We start from the raw sequence: 17,244 nt of genomic DNA on the forward strand, positions 1-17,244 counted from the left end.
GTGTATATGAAATGTTAATGTATAAAAAAAAAATCCACAGGATGACATATTGAAAAACAGTGGAAGTTGCTTTTATTTCATTCAACAGAGAAACTGCTGCGACATCGGAGTAAACCACTGAGCAGAAACTAACATTCACACTGAGCCGCTGAAACAATGACTGGCACAGTGGAGCAGTAAGGCTTAAGGACGCCTCAGACACATACACACACACGCACGCGCACACACATACACACGCACACAGACGCATTCTCACACACACTCAACTTCATTTACATCAGCTATCTTACACCTCTGTGGCTGCTCAAGCAGCAGCCTTATCACTATCCCTCTCCCTCTAATGTGATCAGTCAGAGGTGAGGGGTCAAAGGTCACCTTAAGAGATCAGGTAACCTCCGTTCCCTGCTGTTGCCTTAAATGCAGGGCTATCTCAGGGCTAGGAGGCGACATAACACAGAGACCTTAACCGTTCATCTCTATGGTACATCTCTAAGCAACATGACCCCCAGCAATAACACTGCGAGGCCAGCCGTGGGCCTGGAGGGCGGGGTTCGGGGGGTGTTGGGGGAGGTCATGCTCTGGCCAAAGGGAGGGCAAGGAGGAGAAGGGCACCGGCCGAGACGATGATGTGTTTGGTCACTTGGTAGACCGTCGGGTGGGCTCAGAGGCGGTGGGGGGAGGCGGTGGACCACGGCGGTCTAGGTCTTCGATGTAGAACATGATAAGCTTTCTGCGCTCCTCGGGGACACACTCCAGAACGAGGTACCGCTTGTCGTTCTGAAGGATCTTCTCCACATCCTTCAGATGCTGCTCTGACTCCTGGATCAGCTTTCTCGACCTGGTGGAAGGGAGGATGTGAGACAGGCAGAAGGCACTCAGAAGCAGGATGGTAATACTATGAACAGTCTGGGAGAGATTTAAGTACAACAGCTGCTGTTCAGATTTTGGTTCATGCCTGTTCATTAGATACTATTGTCTACTCTCAGACTTTTCTTTGCAACAAAGAAAAGTCACTTTATAACTCAAATATTTTGACTGGTCAGGGGTTCTGGGCTGCAGTTGTATCAGGTTATGTATATTGAATATATGTGCAACAAAACAATTAGATTTTTTTTGTTGCTATTAGTGTCACTTGTTTTGATTATGCCCATCTAGTATGTGGAAGTGAGTGTACAGACCTGTATGTGATGAACTTTGTCTCCTTAAGCAGAGTTCTGAAGTCAGCTTTGGCTGTGATGTACTTGTCTTTGATGTAGTCTTCAAACTCCCGCTGTCTCTTCTGCAAACACAGATTAACACATCAGACACCGAAACGCAGATAAAATGGATGTGCATTTCACATGAAACTGTTACAGCCTAATTAAACTCACACCATAATACCTTTAGGACAGATATAAAATATCAACACCATCTTGATCAGTTCAGAACTGGGGTTTGGATTTCATTCAAGAAGCTGATGTTGATTAGTAGATTGATGAGTTCAGTCAAATTCTGTTTGGGTTGACTGAAGACATTTCTGTGGAATAGTGTATTTTATGTTTAACTGAATCACCTGGAACCACGTACAGATGTTGTTTAAGGTCAAGACTGTTTATGCTTGAGATGAGGTATTGAAAAATAACAGTGACTGTACTGAGTTGGAAATTGATTTAACTTCACAAGAAAAGGTTGAGGACTGCTGTCATTTTGACTAACAGATGACGAATGCTTTGTGTTTTTGCTTGAGAATCTTGCAACGTAACTACAGTATGTCTTAACCCGTCACCAGAGTCACAAAACTCTTGTAAATTATTGTCAGAAAGTGACTGTAAGCTTTTATCATTTTAGAATTATACAAGCAAAATAACATATGCGGGAGGTTATCAATTAAAAGTCTTACTCTGTCACTGGAGGAGAACTTAATACAGCGAGGGTCCTCTTTGATAACCTTCTTCACCTCCTTCCATGTAGTTGTCAGAGTGATCTACAACAAACAAAACATCTGTCAGTTAGCTTATAAAATCCATCAGGGATCAAGTTGAAGCAAGTCAATCAAAATAATTGATAAAGCACATAAATGGACATGACATTAAAAACTGCAGAGTATTGCTTCCTTCACCACACTGGTTATATGTGCCCATGTATGCACACAGAAGGAAAAAGCAAACAGAGACATTAGCTTATTACAAATGACTGGCAACTTTTCGTGCTGTTGGCACTGCTCACCATGCTGGTCTCGTCCAGTAGCTGCCTGAAATGTTCTTTCTTCTTCTTGGCCAGTGCTTCTACGTGTTCGTTGAACAGTTTCTCCTTCTCCTCTCTCTCTAGCAGTGACGCTGACTCCCAGCGGTGGTCCTTCCGCAGGTTACGACGTGTGTCTGACCAATTTGCATCTGAAGACCGTACCTGAGGAATGAATAAACAAAAAACAAAACACTTTGAATGCAGAGGAAATGTAAATATCATTTAATGCTCCATGGGATCAAAGTTTCTGACAAAAAGTCAAACTATAATGGCACTACTTAGGTCTTGTGCTTCTGCCAAACTACTTACATTTCTCAAATGTTTAGAAAGTGCTTTAAAACATCCTATATGATTATCCCTGCAGTCACAATCACGGCTGTAAAATCGGACTTGTTTCTGCTGGGGCTCAGAATGGAGATACAACTATGCCTTGTCCGAATGGCTTGAATCCGCTGTTACGTCCCAATTTTTCTTATCAAATCTTGTGAAAAGGTGAAAAGTGATTGGCGATGACGCAAACAGATTGAGACTTGAAATGAAAACTAAAATATGATACATTTGTTTTATTACATTACAGAAAGTTTCATGAGGGAATAAAAGAGCTGCAGAGCATCTCACCATGTCAGACATTAGAGCTTTGAAATGCTGGATGGCCTCCTCCCTCTTGTGCTGCTCCCTTTCTCGGTCGATCTCTTTGGTCTGTTCTGATCGGGCCTTCTGCACCTCCCGTTCCCTCTCTCGGAGACTGGCCTCGATACGAGCCTGCCTCTCCAGCTCTCGCTCCTTATCGATGTCCATGCTCTGTGGAGGATGACAAACGTGGTCTGCGTGAGTTTCATTTTGTTATATGATGCTGATAATGAGCTGTGCTCAAAATCAGCCATAAATCATGGTTAGTCAGGAACAACAAAGTTATCAATGGGCTGGAATGAACTATACAATGCTTCTCTTGATCTTTAATGTAAATCAATCACAAGAATTACACACACACATCATCTGTGACACCGGCAATTCTTAGTAGTTTGACAGATGATTTGTTTCATTTCCGCAGTTAACATCTTTTACTCGTTTTTACTCATCAGGAATTTATTGCCTCTATGGCAATAAAACACGTTACACCAGCCGTCAGAAACTCTCGTAGGTTGAACTGGGCTTCATTAACACTTTTAGGGACACTATAATTGGACTTGAAGAAACTTGTTAGCCTAGCAACAATAAGGCTACAACCAACCCATAATGCAACACTGTCTGTATGAGGCACTCTTCCCATTCAAAAAGAATATTGGATGTTGTTAATAATATGTCTTTGTTTAGTCTTTGGATATAACTCAACTTCCACTCTTTCAAACATAATTTCCAGGAAAAAAAATATTGTCTCATATTCGGGCCAATACAATATTTTTAGAATGCCATCTTGGCCATGCGACACCATGTTATTTTCATACTGTACGTACATGTTAATGCTATCATCTTTCATACAAAGAACTGCTCCTACCTTGGCTTGTTTTTCCATGTACTGTTTGAAAAGTTCTTCTCTGAGTGCAGAGCTCTCCACAGCCTTGTAACGTGGGTCAGTCTCTAGCCTCTCTTTCACTTTGCTCCACCGCTGGCCTCCCTCTATGTGCTGCTCACTTAGGAGATCAAAGAAGTCTTGCTTCACCTGGTAGCAAACACACGCACATCAAAATTAATTAGAAATCTATCCAAAAACCAGGAGAGCAGGACCCCTGCAGATGGTAGAACCTCAGTAACTTGCTCAAAAGAATGTCAATTCCAGGGCAATAAAAGCCTGCAGAGGTCCTGACTCATGGTCAGCTAACCTCTTTAACCTAAACCCCCCCACCACCACATTCTTGTTCTAGAGAAATTCGGTGTACATTGATATTTGAGTGATACCTTCTCTCCTCTGGATTTGGAATCTTCTTTCTCTCTCTTCCTCATAGCAGTGATGAATTCAATGAAGATAGCCTCCCTGTCCTTCATCTTCTCTATGGTCTTAAATCGCGGGTCTCGGCCGTGCTTCACTGCAAATTCACTAAACGTTGTTCTGTTAAAGAAAACAAACAAAAAACACCATTTTAACATTTTACAAAGCAAAGCGAACAGTTACAAACATCTCATGAAATGATCTCTTCACCACAACGAGAAAGTAAAAAAATACCCCAATTTCTTACTATGTTAAATACTAATAAAATATTATGATATTAAATATTGCGAGTCAAGGCACAAACTGAGAAGGGGATTGTAAAATAACTGTTGTACGGTATCTGTTATATTCTTTCACCTGTGCTCATGAACAAAACAAAAAAGCCAGAAAACCTACTCTAGCGGAATAGCAATGTAATAAGAATTAAGTAACTGATATAACTGGCTATTAATTCACATCTGTCTCACTGAATATTGGCACACAATATAGAATATTGTGTTTCAAGCCCAAGATATAAATTGGCCTTTAACACTAATCACAAACTACAGTAGAAAAACTGGCCTGTCCCTTTACCTCGCCGTGAGTTTCGCCTCCTCCATCATCCTCCTAAACTCGTCTTTGGCCTGCATCAGCTTGTTCTTTTTCTCCTTCCTCTCCTCCTCCGCTCGCGTCTTCACATACTGATCAAACACCTGAGGTGGACATGATCACAAAACTATGACTGAAGGATTTAAAAAAAAAAAAATGGCCAGTACATGGCACAATACTGGAGAAAGTGAGAATGATTAACAGTGAGGGAAGAGAGAGGAACATATGAGAAAGGGAGATAAACTGAACCTGTTTCCTCTCTTTTGGGTTGAGCAGAAGGTAACGTGGGTCAAACACAATCTTATGAAGCTCTTTGTCCCAAGTTGAGAATGCAGACACCTACATGTAAGACAGACAACACTGGCATTAGACACACAGGTAAGCTGTGTGTCCACAAACGTCCACGATAAACTTGTATATATTAAAAGATTAAACATTTTTGTCTATATCCAGTGGAAAAAAAAAAAAAAAAAAAACTTAACAAAAAACTCATCATTATGGGAAATTTCTGAATTTTGTCTTTGATAATATAATCCCAAGAACCAAGAAGTTAAGTGACAAGGGACTAAGTAACAGTGTACATAAAAACCTTCAGGAAAACTCAAAGAATTAATAATAGGTGTTTCCTGTCTATCTTAGGTCTACCTAAGTGCCTAAAAGCACAGTTCTGTGACAGGGTGTCCGCAAACAAGAGATTGACAAACTCTGTATTAACATATAGTAATTTCAGCATAAAATTTGCATTACCCCTCTCTCCAGCAGCATTTCTCTGAACTGGGTCATCCGGGCCTCTAGCGGCACTATAGCTCGTTCCCTGGCAGCTCTGAGCTCTGCCTCCATTGCTGCTTCCTTCTCAGAGTCTGCCTCCTTCACCTCCTCCTTCCTGTGAGGGTGAAACAACAAAGGTCAGGAGAGAATTATAAATGAGAATGGAGATAAAGTAGAAAATTGACAAGAAGATTGTAAATATATTTTTAAAGAGAAAAGGTGACTCCTTAAAGTTTTGCAGTACTATAGCATTAAGTAAGGGAGACAAGCATGACTTACTTCCTCTTTTTGGCTTTGGTTGGCTCCTCATCCTGATTCTCTTCAGTTGCAATGGCTAATTCTGGCTCCTCCTTATTGACACCTGTGTATGAACACAAACAGACAAAATAAATACTGCACACACTGTAGCGGACAGCGTCTACTGTGGCCATGATTACATAAAACACTGAACTCAGTATAAAACCCCATTAGTGCACCTGTGGTTCTCTGGCTACCGGTTTTGTGACTTCAAATTATCAACGCTACTAAACAAGCAATTAACTTAAATTCTATTATTCACAATCATCAAAAGTACTGTTTGTCCACACCTGTCTTTTTGCTGTCCTCCAGGCCTCTCTTGTGCGGTGGCTCCTGGATGTGCTTGTCAACGTCAGCTCGACCGACCAACTCCTCGGGCCTGTCCCACATGGACAGCCGTGTTGTCGGGTTGTAGAAGAACACGCGATCATCACCCGTCCATACCACACACCTGATATAAGACATACATGGCCGCACATATACAGAGATTAAAAGAGAGAAAAATAAAGCAATAAAGTGGAGTGGAGAGATAGTGTGGGCTGTGATGTGGTGTGCGTACCATGGCGTGCCAGGAATAGGGTTGGTGGCTATAGGCCTCGCTTTCTGAGCTGCTTTTTCCTCCTCTGTCATCTCTTCTTCTTTAGGTTCCTTGATAAAGAAAGAGATAAAAAAAAAAATCAGTTCTCTTCATTACCATTACATTCATACTTAAACTATATTTTATCATCTATATTCTTTTAGGATTTATTTGCAGAAATGTGTGCCCTTCATTTAATATCATTATACTACATATACTATGTAGTATAGTCTGTGTTGTGCAGTGTATAGCATTTCTTGCATTCTGAAATATTATAAATAATGTAACCATTGTACAACATGCTTTGACAATACTGTACTTAATTATGGTCATAGCAACAAAGCACACGATATTCAAAATTTAGGACAGAAAAATGTTGTTCAACCAGGTAATTGTACTCTTCACATACCTCTTTCTCATTATTAGTGTTTTCTGCTTTGTTCTCTTCATCCTCCATCTCCATTGCCTCAGCTTCCTCCTGGGCCAGACGCTCCTTGAGCTTTTCTGCTTCTTTTTCTGAAGACAGAGAGGAGAAAAAGGCACAAACACACACAAACTGTGAGGTGTAGTGTAGCTCAGCAAATGCAGCTTGTCATCAATTCTGCCAGGTCAGGTCAATGCCTATAAAGGGTGGGCTTAAACCTGCTAATTATCAGTTATACCTGCAAGGGCCACTGGTAAATATAAGGACAACTAATGCAGGATCAGGGTTCTTGTGTGTTTGGCTGTGCGTCTGTCTGACAAGTGAAGTGTTGTTGGTGAGCAGAAAATCAAAGCGGGTAAAGCTTTTGAGATTGGTAATACTGGAAACCAGCCCGAGCACAGTGGATCATCTCACCATGTTAGGCCCGACAAACGCTTGTGTGTGTGCCCTAGTAAGCAGTGCCTACCTTTCTCCACCAGGGCCTGTGGTTTCTCCCAGGTGGACTCCAGTGTTCGGTTGTTGTAGTAGTACGTTTTCCCATCAGCTGTTTTGTACTCTGACCACTCAGGGAGCTGCAATGATCCGGCCATGGAGGCAGGGGCTGCTGAGAGAGCCAGCTGTGGGTGCATCATGGAAACTAAAGGTGGGCCCATACCAGGAAGCATGCCTGTCATAGTCAGAGAGGAAAGAGACAGACCATGATTGGCTGAGAGTCATCTTTCTGTCTGAGCCACTAATAGCAGTTGCAGTGGACTATACTCTAGAAAAGGCATTAGTTAATACATCAATTTGCCCATTTGTAATCAAATACATGTATTAGCAAAACCAGAGGTAATACAGAGAGCTCCACAAGCAGAATAAGACTGATTCACTGCAACTTAAAAAGGGCTGTCCCTGTAAGTATTTGCTTGGTCATCTAGAGGAGTAGCTTATTAGATGAGTGAATGAATAAAAAAGAATATAATTTTGTGGAAGAAAATGCTCAAGTCTAAAGAAGCCTTCAAGAAACATAACTGACTGACAACAAACACAGGCCACATACACAAACAAACAAAGCAGTGACCACACACACACACAACCATGCCACAAAAGAAAACAACAACATGACCACAACATGTAGCCCTAACTGTTATACTACTGAATCACTACAAAGCAACAACAGCTAGCGTTATGGGAACTGTCCTAACAGAGAAGCTCTCAACTTGTTCAGTCACCAACCACACACCTCAAAATGATTCTAAAAAAAACAACTTGGCCCAATCTAACAATTTAGATGTTGATTTTCAAGTGTTCTCTTATTTACCAAAGCAAAACAATTAGTCTTACACTGTACCTACCAGTTCCTGAGGACAACACGCAAACAAAGTGCATTCATCATTTAGTGAAAGCTGAATACTCTAACGTTTGCACCAGGGAATATTTTTGTTTCCTGTATTAGGACAAGGGAATGCTGGAAATTAGACTTTAGCAAGTTGTGCAGTAAAACATCTTAAACATATGCTGGTGATGAAATGTTGCATTAAGAGTAAATACAGTAAACTGAACAAGTCTGCAAGTATCATCACAAATGAGTCAACAATCGAGCTGTAAATTCTTATTCTGTCTGTTGGAATGGAAAAAATTTCACTACTGTACACCGGATGGATCATGTTCACAGCATTCACCACCATGCCACTGTTTGAGGGTAGACATCATTCACTACCATGCCATCTACTGTAGATCTGAGAGGCGAGCGGCTGGGTGTTTACCGTTGGGGTTGGGGCCTGCCTTTACACAGGGAGCACCTACTATCTGCATCATTGCTACACCTGCAAGAACAACGGACAAGCAAGAATCTGGTTGAACACAGCAGGACACTAGACATCAGCTCCCATGGTGTGTAAGAGTTTGTGTGTGTGGCCCCACTCAGACAAACACACGCCCAAATTTTGGATTGTGCTGTTGTAACAACAGTTACTCAGTCTCTGTTGACATTTATGTGCCTGTAATGTATTTAGAGATGTTAGGAATGAGCACAGTGTGCATTGGGTTTACAAAAAGATTTTTTTGGAAGCCATTAACATTTATGATAAAAACAAAAGAAAGGAAAATGTTAAAAAGCAAAATCTGAAAGAGTGAATGCATAATGTTGGAACACCACAAATCTCAAAGTCAATCAATCAGGAAGCTCTCAGGCTGATATTTGTCAGCTGAATAACCATCACCCCTAATCTAGACCTAGCCCCATCTGGTTGTAATTCTGATTTTGCCAATCACATCGTCCACAAAGAACACAATAAAATGAGAAAATTACCTACGCGAATGATCTTTTTGGATCAAATTATGTCAAATGAGGGACAGAGAGAAAAAATAAGGAATCAAAGACACATAACAGAGGAGAAGAGAAAGCAAAACAAAAGACCTTGAAAGCAAACACAGAGGACTAACAGGAGCATTTACATTAGCCTACATTTATAAACATTATTTAAGCCACTGCACTCAAGACTTGTTCTGTGACTTAAACAAAATGTAGCCTGACAAATCTGTGCTGACTGAACTAAACAGTTATCCAAGACCAGAAAATATCTAGTGGGAAGTCTTTTAGACACACCTGTGACATTTACATGTATAACCTTTGAGTGAGTGTTCCTATTGCCACAAAATAATCCATACCCTCCTGTGGTGTTCCAATGACAGCTAGAGTTGGAGTCCACTGGCTACCCTCATTTTTTGTTATTAACAAACATACACTCATAATGCTGAGTCTGATTCTCCACAGAGACTGTCAGTTGTCACAAAACATCTACATAGCTAAGTAGCTCATTAGCATCAGAGTGAAGCTGGGCTCACACTACAGGAGTTTTAAAATCCTAACCAACTGTGACATCGGGTTGCATCACGGACATAAGGAGGAACTTCACAGATGATCTCAAACATGCTGGATGTTAAGATTATCGTGCCAGAGGGACCAATACACCACCTCACGTGATCTCGTGATCTCACGTGATCTCATGGGGAAGCAGATGTAAACAAAAAATGGAGACAGAGGTGGTGCAACACCTTGCTTTGGTAATATTAATGATTTGCAGTGAGAAGAAACAAAATCAGAAGGATGAGTCTGGGTGAGGAAATGGTTGGGGAGATGCGGTCAACATGGGTTGTCGAGTCTTAGAGAGAACTGGAGGTGAGATTTTAACTGTCAGTAATATATGTCAACAGTAGCTAGTATGCTAGCTAACGTTAGCCTCAAGGGCTAGAATGTTTACCGTTGCTTGGCGTACCGTTACTGACGTAATCATCCAGATTTTAACTCCTAAATATCAAGCATGTTTAAAAACCCATCACATTACCAGATAATCTGGGCTGAACATCGGTACCGACCACGGCCCCAGACCAGATTTCTCCTCCGATTGTCGGGAGGGGTGAATCGGGGATAAATCAGCCCAGAACTCCTGTAGTGTGAGGCCAGCTTAATCGAGCAATCTTAACTGGTTAACTTACTAGCCACAATATACCTACTTGGGTAGTCCCGATCAAGTTTTTTTGGCCCTGATCAGAGTCCTTTGATATTAGATATCTGGCAATACAGTCTGATCCGATACTTATATTTACATAGCAGCAGGAGATAGGCCTATGCAATGTTGATCAAATATGTATCTGGCACATTGAAATAACACCTAATTTTTCACAAGCTATTTAATACAAATACCAAAGGCCCTGGTTCAAAACTATTAAATTAATAAGCTTGAATTATCGATCTGATAGGAATTAAGTTTCTTCCCTCACAAATGATCTTTGGCTGAGTACAGACACACAAACCCCACAGAAAGTTTCATTTTGTTTTGTCATCAAGTTACTCACAGAATTAACGTTAAACAGCGACAGCTGATATGACCTGCTGATGGCCACGCTTGTCATTTTAAACAGCAAAAGTGATGGCTAGCGTTGGCTAAAAATGAGAAGCTGCTACCTGAATGTTTTGTACACTTCTGCCCTTTGCTAATGAGAAAGAGAGAGTTAGAGTCAGACTTTAGCGAATCCTTGTATTTTGCTAACCTGGATGTCAGAATTCAATATCAGGCTTACCAGTGCGCCTAAATTATTTTTTGCATTCACACACTGTACAAAACACAGTAGAGTACAGTAAAGTAAAGGACTGCTATTTGATCAGCTTTATTTAATCCAATATCAATACATAAAAATATGTCTGGATATGCACTATAGCTTATTGCAGTATTTATTGTAGTATTGTCTATTTGACTGAATTCCAATACTTTGTACAGCTGTTCCTATTATTGTGTCAACCCCTTGTTCTTTCCAGTGGAAAACCCATAATAGCAATTCCAAGGGTATGAATGTAAAATCTGCTAAATTCAACAACAATTCTGTTGTAGCTCAAAGGTTTGTCAACTCTAACAGCAGCAAATCTACCATCATATAGAGGTCCTATCGCATATATATATATATATATATATATATATATATATATATATATATATACACACACACACACACAACTGGTTTGTAGCATAGTGACAGTGACTTAGTTTCTTGCTCTTAGTCTTTAGTTCTTACCTGGTAGAGGGATGTGCATGCCTGGCAAGGGCACCCTGAAAGGTGGCACCATGACAGGTGGGAAGGCAGGTAAGGCTGCGGTGGGCTGGGCCACACTGTGAGGCAGGGCTGCAGGCAGCAGTGGCATCGTCTGCACCGCCGTAACAGGTGATGGCATCGTGGAAACAGTTACTACAGTGACTGGAGACACAGCAACAGTTGAGGTCACTGTGGCAACAGGGGTTAGGTCAGCTACAACAGTGCCTTTTGGGAAACAAAAAGACAAAAAATTTGATTTTTAGTTTTGCTTTTGTGTGTGTACATGTGTCTATGCTTGATATAAGACCGTGTACTTACCTGCAATGGTCACAGAGGGGGAGGAGGTGGCAGTGGCGTCTGGACTGGAGGTGAGTGTGCGGGAGGGGGTTGTGGATGGGGCTTGAGTGGGGGAGGCTGCTGCTGCTGTGCTGGCTGTAGTGTTGACACTGCTTGAGCTGGCAGCTGCAGTCACCCCCACACTTGCACCCGTCCCCCCGGCCCCCGCTACAAGTAGAGGGTTGAGTTCAGACTGCTGGATGATCTTCACACCATCCGGTTTACTCCACGATGACTCTCTGGTCCTGGCGTTGTAGTAATATGCCTGTGGAAGGGATAACAGACAGGAAAACACTTGTAACTTGGGGACAAACAGTACCTACAATATAAAGCTAGGCAACAAATTGATATTTATCAACTACCCCTGCAATCACACCACAGGTTTGTTGATTATATTGACACTTACTAAGATTCTGCCAAAAGGACTTATCTTAGAATGCCAGCCCAATTTTCAGTCCAATGTTAAAGGTATTAATTAGACGATTTACAATGGGATTTTCAGGTTCAGTGTGGGGGTGTGTGCAAAGCTGTTTATATGCAATCAAGTGATTAGCCCAATTAGATCGGTCGTGTATCTGATTTTTTACTAAAGTCTAATATCAGCACAATATTTCACTCTTAGACTAAAAATTCCACACCATCAGACAACCTCATGTAATACTGACGCTGTCTAGAAGAGGCTGTTGAAAACCGGGACCTAATGGTTATACTTTTTTAAATTTTAAAAGACTGTGAAATCAATTAATTCTCCATGCTTTCTGTGCTTACATATGACTTCCAGCTTACCTTTCCCTCTGGCGTCTTGTTCTCTACCCAGATCTCCTCTGTAGGGTTGAGTGCAGGGTTTCCAGATGCAGGAACGGGGGGCATCCCAGGAGGAAACAGCATCCCTGGAGGAGGCGGCAGGTTCCCCATGGGAGGGGGAAGGAATGGAGGTCTCTGCAGCAAAAGATAGAGACCCAGCATTAAATTATCAGACTGTAAGGAGTAGGGCTAGGAATGTAAATTCCCCAATAAGAGTCCTCCCTCCTCCAACAAAATGTGGCTTAATTGGGTATAAAAAAGTGGCCAGTCAGATAAGCAGTCAACTATTTAGCCAGCAGCCAGTGCTTATTGAAACCTCTGAAATTCAAATTAGGTTTGTGCATCAATATTGTATAATTCAAGAGAGAATCACACTTCATATAAGAATCAAATAAGAAGAAGATGGTAGCCAAAGACATTACAAAACAGTGTTAGTCATATTCTTCCTTGATTCTGTTTTGAGTCTTGTTCTAAGAGCTAATACTGCTGCTATTCATGCCAGGAAGGACTCACGCTTTCTCTGGGGTCAGTTTCTTTGCAGACTGACTTCCAGATGGCTGCACCACTGATCAATATGAATTCAAAAATGAACTGTGGATCATGTCTATGCTTAATTTACCCTTTTCTTTGGACTTATTCACACACACACGCACATTTACCCTAAAGATATTTAACCAATACGCTTGACCAGAGAACTTTGAATATGAAGAGTAGAAGAACAATGACGCAAATAACAGTTAGTGTACTGACATTATCCATGTGACATTACAATGACTGCGGGCAACAAATGCAATAACGCAGAGTAAACAGGTAAGTAGCACCCTTGTCCCCTTTCATACAAGAGCTGCACGTATGACGCTGGTCTACTCAACGTGTGTTGGACCTGCGCTGGACCAATTCATATTCTTTTCTCTCTCTCTTTTTTCGGGGAGTCATTTAAATGTTGTTTAAACATTGGTATCATTAAATTAATTTCCAATTCCATCCTTGATAGAAAGGCCAGTTCACCAAAGCCTCCATCACCAAAACAGCCTCTTGCCAACATCAAACCCTGATAAAGAGGAGGGTTGTGAAGGAGGGTCGACTGACGACATACGTTAACCCATTCATATAGACTGTTAATGTGTCGGCCTGAGTGGGGTATAGATAAAGGTGTGCTAATCAGTGAAATCTGAGTACCTGGTATTTTGGCTTCTATGGTCTATTACAATATATGTAATCGTATTAATATGTACTATGATACTGTACATTTTACAAACAAGTGCTTCATGCTACTGATGTGAAAACCATCACAAAAATGTAATGTTGCCATAAAGCAGTCCTGCTCATTGATTTGCAGAATTGGTCTCAATGGCCTATTACACCCAGACATATTAAAGGGATAGCTAACACATAGGGCTGCACGATATGGTTAAAAAAATAATAAAAAAATCACATTGCAATTATTTTGACAGAGATTGCGATATGATTTACAATTTGTGGAAATGATTTTTGGATCACAATTTTCATTTTCACTGAAAAATCTTGATGATGTGACATTTATTGGAGTCTGTACCAAACAAACATGTCTTACATCTGGAGAACAAGATTTGTAGGCCACGGCATTTCTGCAGCACTACACTACATTATAATAATGTTTTGTCACACATTTTACGTTTATAAAAAAAATTGCAGCTTCTGTGATTTGTATATTGCGATTTCGATAATATTTCGATTAATCGTGCAGCCCTACTACCACGGTAGAAAAGGTACTGCTGACTCATAGTGATCCACATCACCTAATCGTTAAAAGAATGGAGCTTAAAACAGAAATATGATAAATAAGAACTATTGCAAATTGAACTGACCTGCTGATGAAAGAAACTCTCTGAAGTCATTCTCCACTAGCATATATGATTTTCCTTTTACTTGGTCAAGGAGAAGCTTACACACAACTTGCATTATCTGAAGTCACTAGACAGCTAGAATTTTCTGACCTGTCAATGTTAAAATATGGTTAGTGGAGTGTCTATTTTGAACAGATGGCTCATACTATAACAGGCTTCTTTAGTCTTTGACTCTATAAATGCTGTTTAGAACATCACTGGAGGCAAAGTTAAAATAGTTCAGCCCTACACTTCCATAAAGAAAAACATGCATGTATAAGAATAGGAAACAGTCACCTGTAGATGGGGCGGTCCAATGGGTGGTGGCATGCCTCCTGGTGGTGGGATGGGGGGCATGTTGGGGTCAAAGGGTGGACGTGCAAATGGGGGTCGCGGCGGGGGTCCCCTCATCATCCCAAAAGGAGGTGGTGGTGGCCTTAGGAGTGGTGGTGGGCCTCGTAACACTGGGGTCTGAGCAGGCGCAGGTGCAGGCGCAGGGCTGCGAAACCGCACTGCCTGCTGCACCATTCTAGGACACCAAAATAATACCAAGTTACAACGGCTGATCACTAAGTAGCATTAACAAAAACCTTCTGATATCACCACTTTGATCAATACTTACATGCTAATTTGCTATCAAACCACTCTACAACACTGCAGGTAATTCTAATGCTTGAAAGGAACTGTAACTATAGGTGAGGCTGAGCAACATAAAAAAAGGATATATCACACTAACCATAAGATGTTTTCCTGAATATCACAATATCTACTTAGGTGAGACAAATTTAAAATTGTCAAGTTGTTGCTCATAACATCTGAGTGCAATATGAAGTCACACTGGAGCCAGCTCTTTCAGCTACCATTCTCAACTAATTGAGAAATCATTCTGGGAGACATTCGGCTTAGTAATTACTCTATAGTGTTGGTTAAGGCAACAAAATTCACAATATCACATAATGTAAGAACATCTATATATTGCAGGTCATGCAAAATAACATTGTGTGGTACTTGCTTAACAATCCAGACAGATAGTACTGAAGATGTAGTGTAAGCTTGGATTGTTTAGCAGATTACTACAAAAACTATGTAAATTTCTGTTGTCTGTGTGTAACATAACTATTTCGCATTTATGGTTTTGTAATAGGGTTCTGCTGATTTGTGTACAGTATACGAGCTGCAGAGATACGAAGATGCAATCACACTGACGTGTATTATGTGTTTGCTACGGAGCCTTTGGATGTAGTACTTTATGTAGCTCTGAAGTGTTTATTATTCCACGTTTAAATGTTGAATTCTTCAGCGTGGTATCCTGTTGGCCGTATAAGAGTAACTACATACTTTGAACCTAAATAAAATTAAACATTCAATCAGTGAATCTCGTCTATTACTAACTAGGCTAACAGAAAGCTAGTCCATTCAAAACACTGAATGAACGGAGTTATGTGCCCCTGCTTACTAATGACTGTAGCATATCTTAGCTAGCTGGCTATTATACATTGACATTTGTGCACAGAACGCATACTTAAGGCAGGAGCTGTGTTTGAACACAAACTTGAGGCCCGGTGAGACAGGCAGCCCAGTGAAAGAGGAAAACATCTGGCTGTGTTTGAACTGACTGCCTGTGTTTACCGCGTGCCACGAGCGGAGAGCAGAGAAGAGCCGCTTGGCAACACAGGCTAGTTAGCTAGAAGCTAGTTAGCTAGCGTGGTTACATTCACAAGGAAAACCACTGTTTATCGCAACCTCTCGACCAAAAACAACGCTGACCAACTTCGTATAGAATATCGGCTTGTGCTTAATAGCACACTGTTCTGATATTCATTTTAACACCTTATTTGCTATTATCTGACCTGTTGTCGCTGAACCCGATAGTCTCGCTCTCTGCCTGGTCCGCCATTACAGGAAAATGTAACCACTCTCTTCCTGGAAACGCCCATAAGCGATTTCTACTTTTCGTATTCGCTAAACGTTGATGTCAATCATAGCGCAGTCCGAGCTGTGTGAGCTCTGATTGGATGATGATTTTCTCACGGAGGTTTGGCCAAGCATTCATTGGTCCGTTTCGGTCCCATTTTTTTTGTGATGTCTTTGTTCAGTAAGTGTGCTGAGCGTTATTGATAATAAGTTGGCCTCTAATTGCTACTACTTTTTTACATACATCATTAGCTGTTACCACTTCTCTCTATGTTAACTATGGTGGTAGGTATTTTGCATGCTATGGGTATTTAGTGTGCTCACTGTTGTGAGCAATGGTGGAAAATGAATTGAAGTCTATTTAAAAAGAAGCAATAGTCTACCACAGTGGAAAAAACGGTGGATGTCTTATATTATAAGATATATATATATATACCTAAAAGTCAAATATTTAATCAAATCTGCACGATGTCATCTTAAAAATTTAACACTGATTTCCAGCAGGTTGGACCACTGTGTTACTACACAGGTCTCCCCGCCCCCAAAAAGTTCTCAGCAGCTTCAGCTTATTCAGAGAGCTTCTGCTAGAGGCCTCACATAGATGCTGAACACATCACATCAATCATCAGGTCTCTGCACAGGCCTCCATTGTGTCGTAGAATACAGTGAAAAAGTACTACTGCTTGTCAATAAATGTCTGTGGTTTTGGGACCAACTGTCTTTTGGCCTCTCGGGTCATCTGGTAGTGGTCTGCTAACTGTTCTGAGTCCACAATAAACACAGTGAAACAGTTTAAATAATCCATACACAAGGTCCACTTACTAGTTTTTTGTGTGCTAAGATCATTTTGTAAAACTATTTCCAGTCACAGTCTCTATTCTGGCCCCACAGTGGTGGAATAAACTCTCCACTGAAGTCAGAACAGCAGAGTCACCGCACATCTTCTGCT

General features: G+C 41.0%; 1 protein-coding gene across 3 annotated transcripts; it reads right to left on the minus strand.

The window, feature by feature from the left end:
• Positions 1–49: 49 nt before the first annotated feature.
• On the minus strand, positions 50–16,368 carry tcerg1b (transcription elongation regulator 1b (CA150)). 3 transcript variants are annotated; one of them, XM_044222795.1, is made up of 21 exons: positions 16,232–16,368; positions 14,679–14,910; positions 12,499–12,651; positions 11,695–11,977; positions 11,359–11,538; positions 8,553–8,612; positions 7,271–7,471; positions 6,790–6,896; positions 6,363–6,451; positions 6,094–6,254; positions 5,786–5,867; positions 5,486–5,621; positions 4,988–5,077; positions 4,724–4,842; positions 4,120–4,270; positions 3,719–3,883; positions 2,842–3,024; positions 2,206–2,385; positions 1,880–1,963; positions 1,179–1,279; positions 50–838 (listed from the first exon to the last, which is right to left on the minus strand). In XM_044222795.1, exons 1-21 carry the CDS (start codon positions 16,276–16,278, stop codon positions 637–639), a joined length of 3,006 nt encoding a protein of 1,001 aa, XP_044078730.1. In that variant the 5' UTR covers positions 16,279–16,368; the 3' UTR covers positions 50–636. The 3 variants fall into 3 exon arrangements, with proteins under 3 accessions (XP_044078730.1, XP_044078728.1, XP_044078729.1); XM_044222793.1 differs by having other exon boundaries at positions 11,359–11,601; XM_044222794.1 differs by lacking the exon at positions 8,553–8,612 and having other exon boundaries at positions 11,359–11,601.
• Between the last annotated feature and the right edge of the window lie 876 nt (positions 16,369–17,244).

The sequence above is a fragment of the Siniperca chuatsi genome, linkage group LG14, assembly GCF_020085105.1.
Source record: "Siniperca chuatsi isolate FFG_IHB_CAS linkage group LG14, ASM2008510v1, whole genome shotgun sequence".
Taxonomy (NCBI): domain Eukaryota; kingdom Metazoa; phylum Chordata; class Actinopteri; order Centrarchiformes; family Sinipercidae; genus Siniperca; species Siniperca chuatsi.

Excerpts from the sequence above, each read along its gene's own strand:
- tcerg1b (XM_044222793.1), bottom strand. The coding sequence starts at position 16,278 with ATGGCGGACCAGGCAGAGAGCGAGACTATCGGGTTCAGCGACAACAG. Across the intron at positions 7,472-8,552 it reads GGCAGGCCCCAACCCCAACG|GCATGCTTCCTGGTATGGGC; the intron begins GTAAACACCCAG and ends TGACTATGACAG. Across the intron at positions 3,025-3,718 it reads ACATGGAAAAACAAGCCAAG|AGCATGGACATCGATAAGGA; the intron begins GTAGGAGCAGTT and ends CATCCTCCACAG.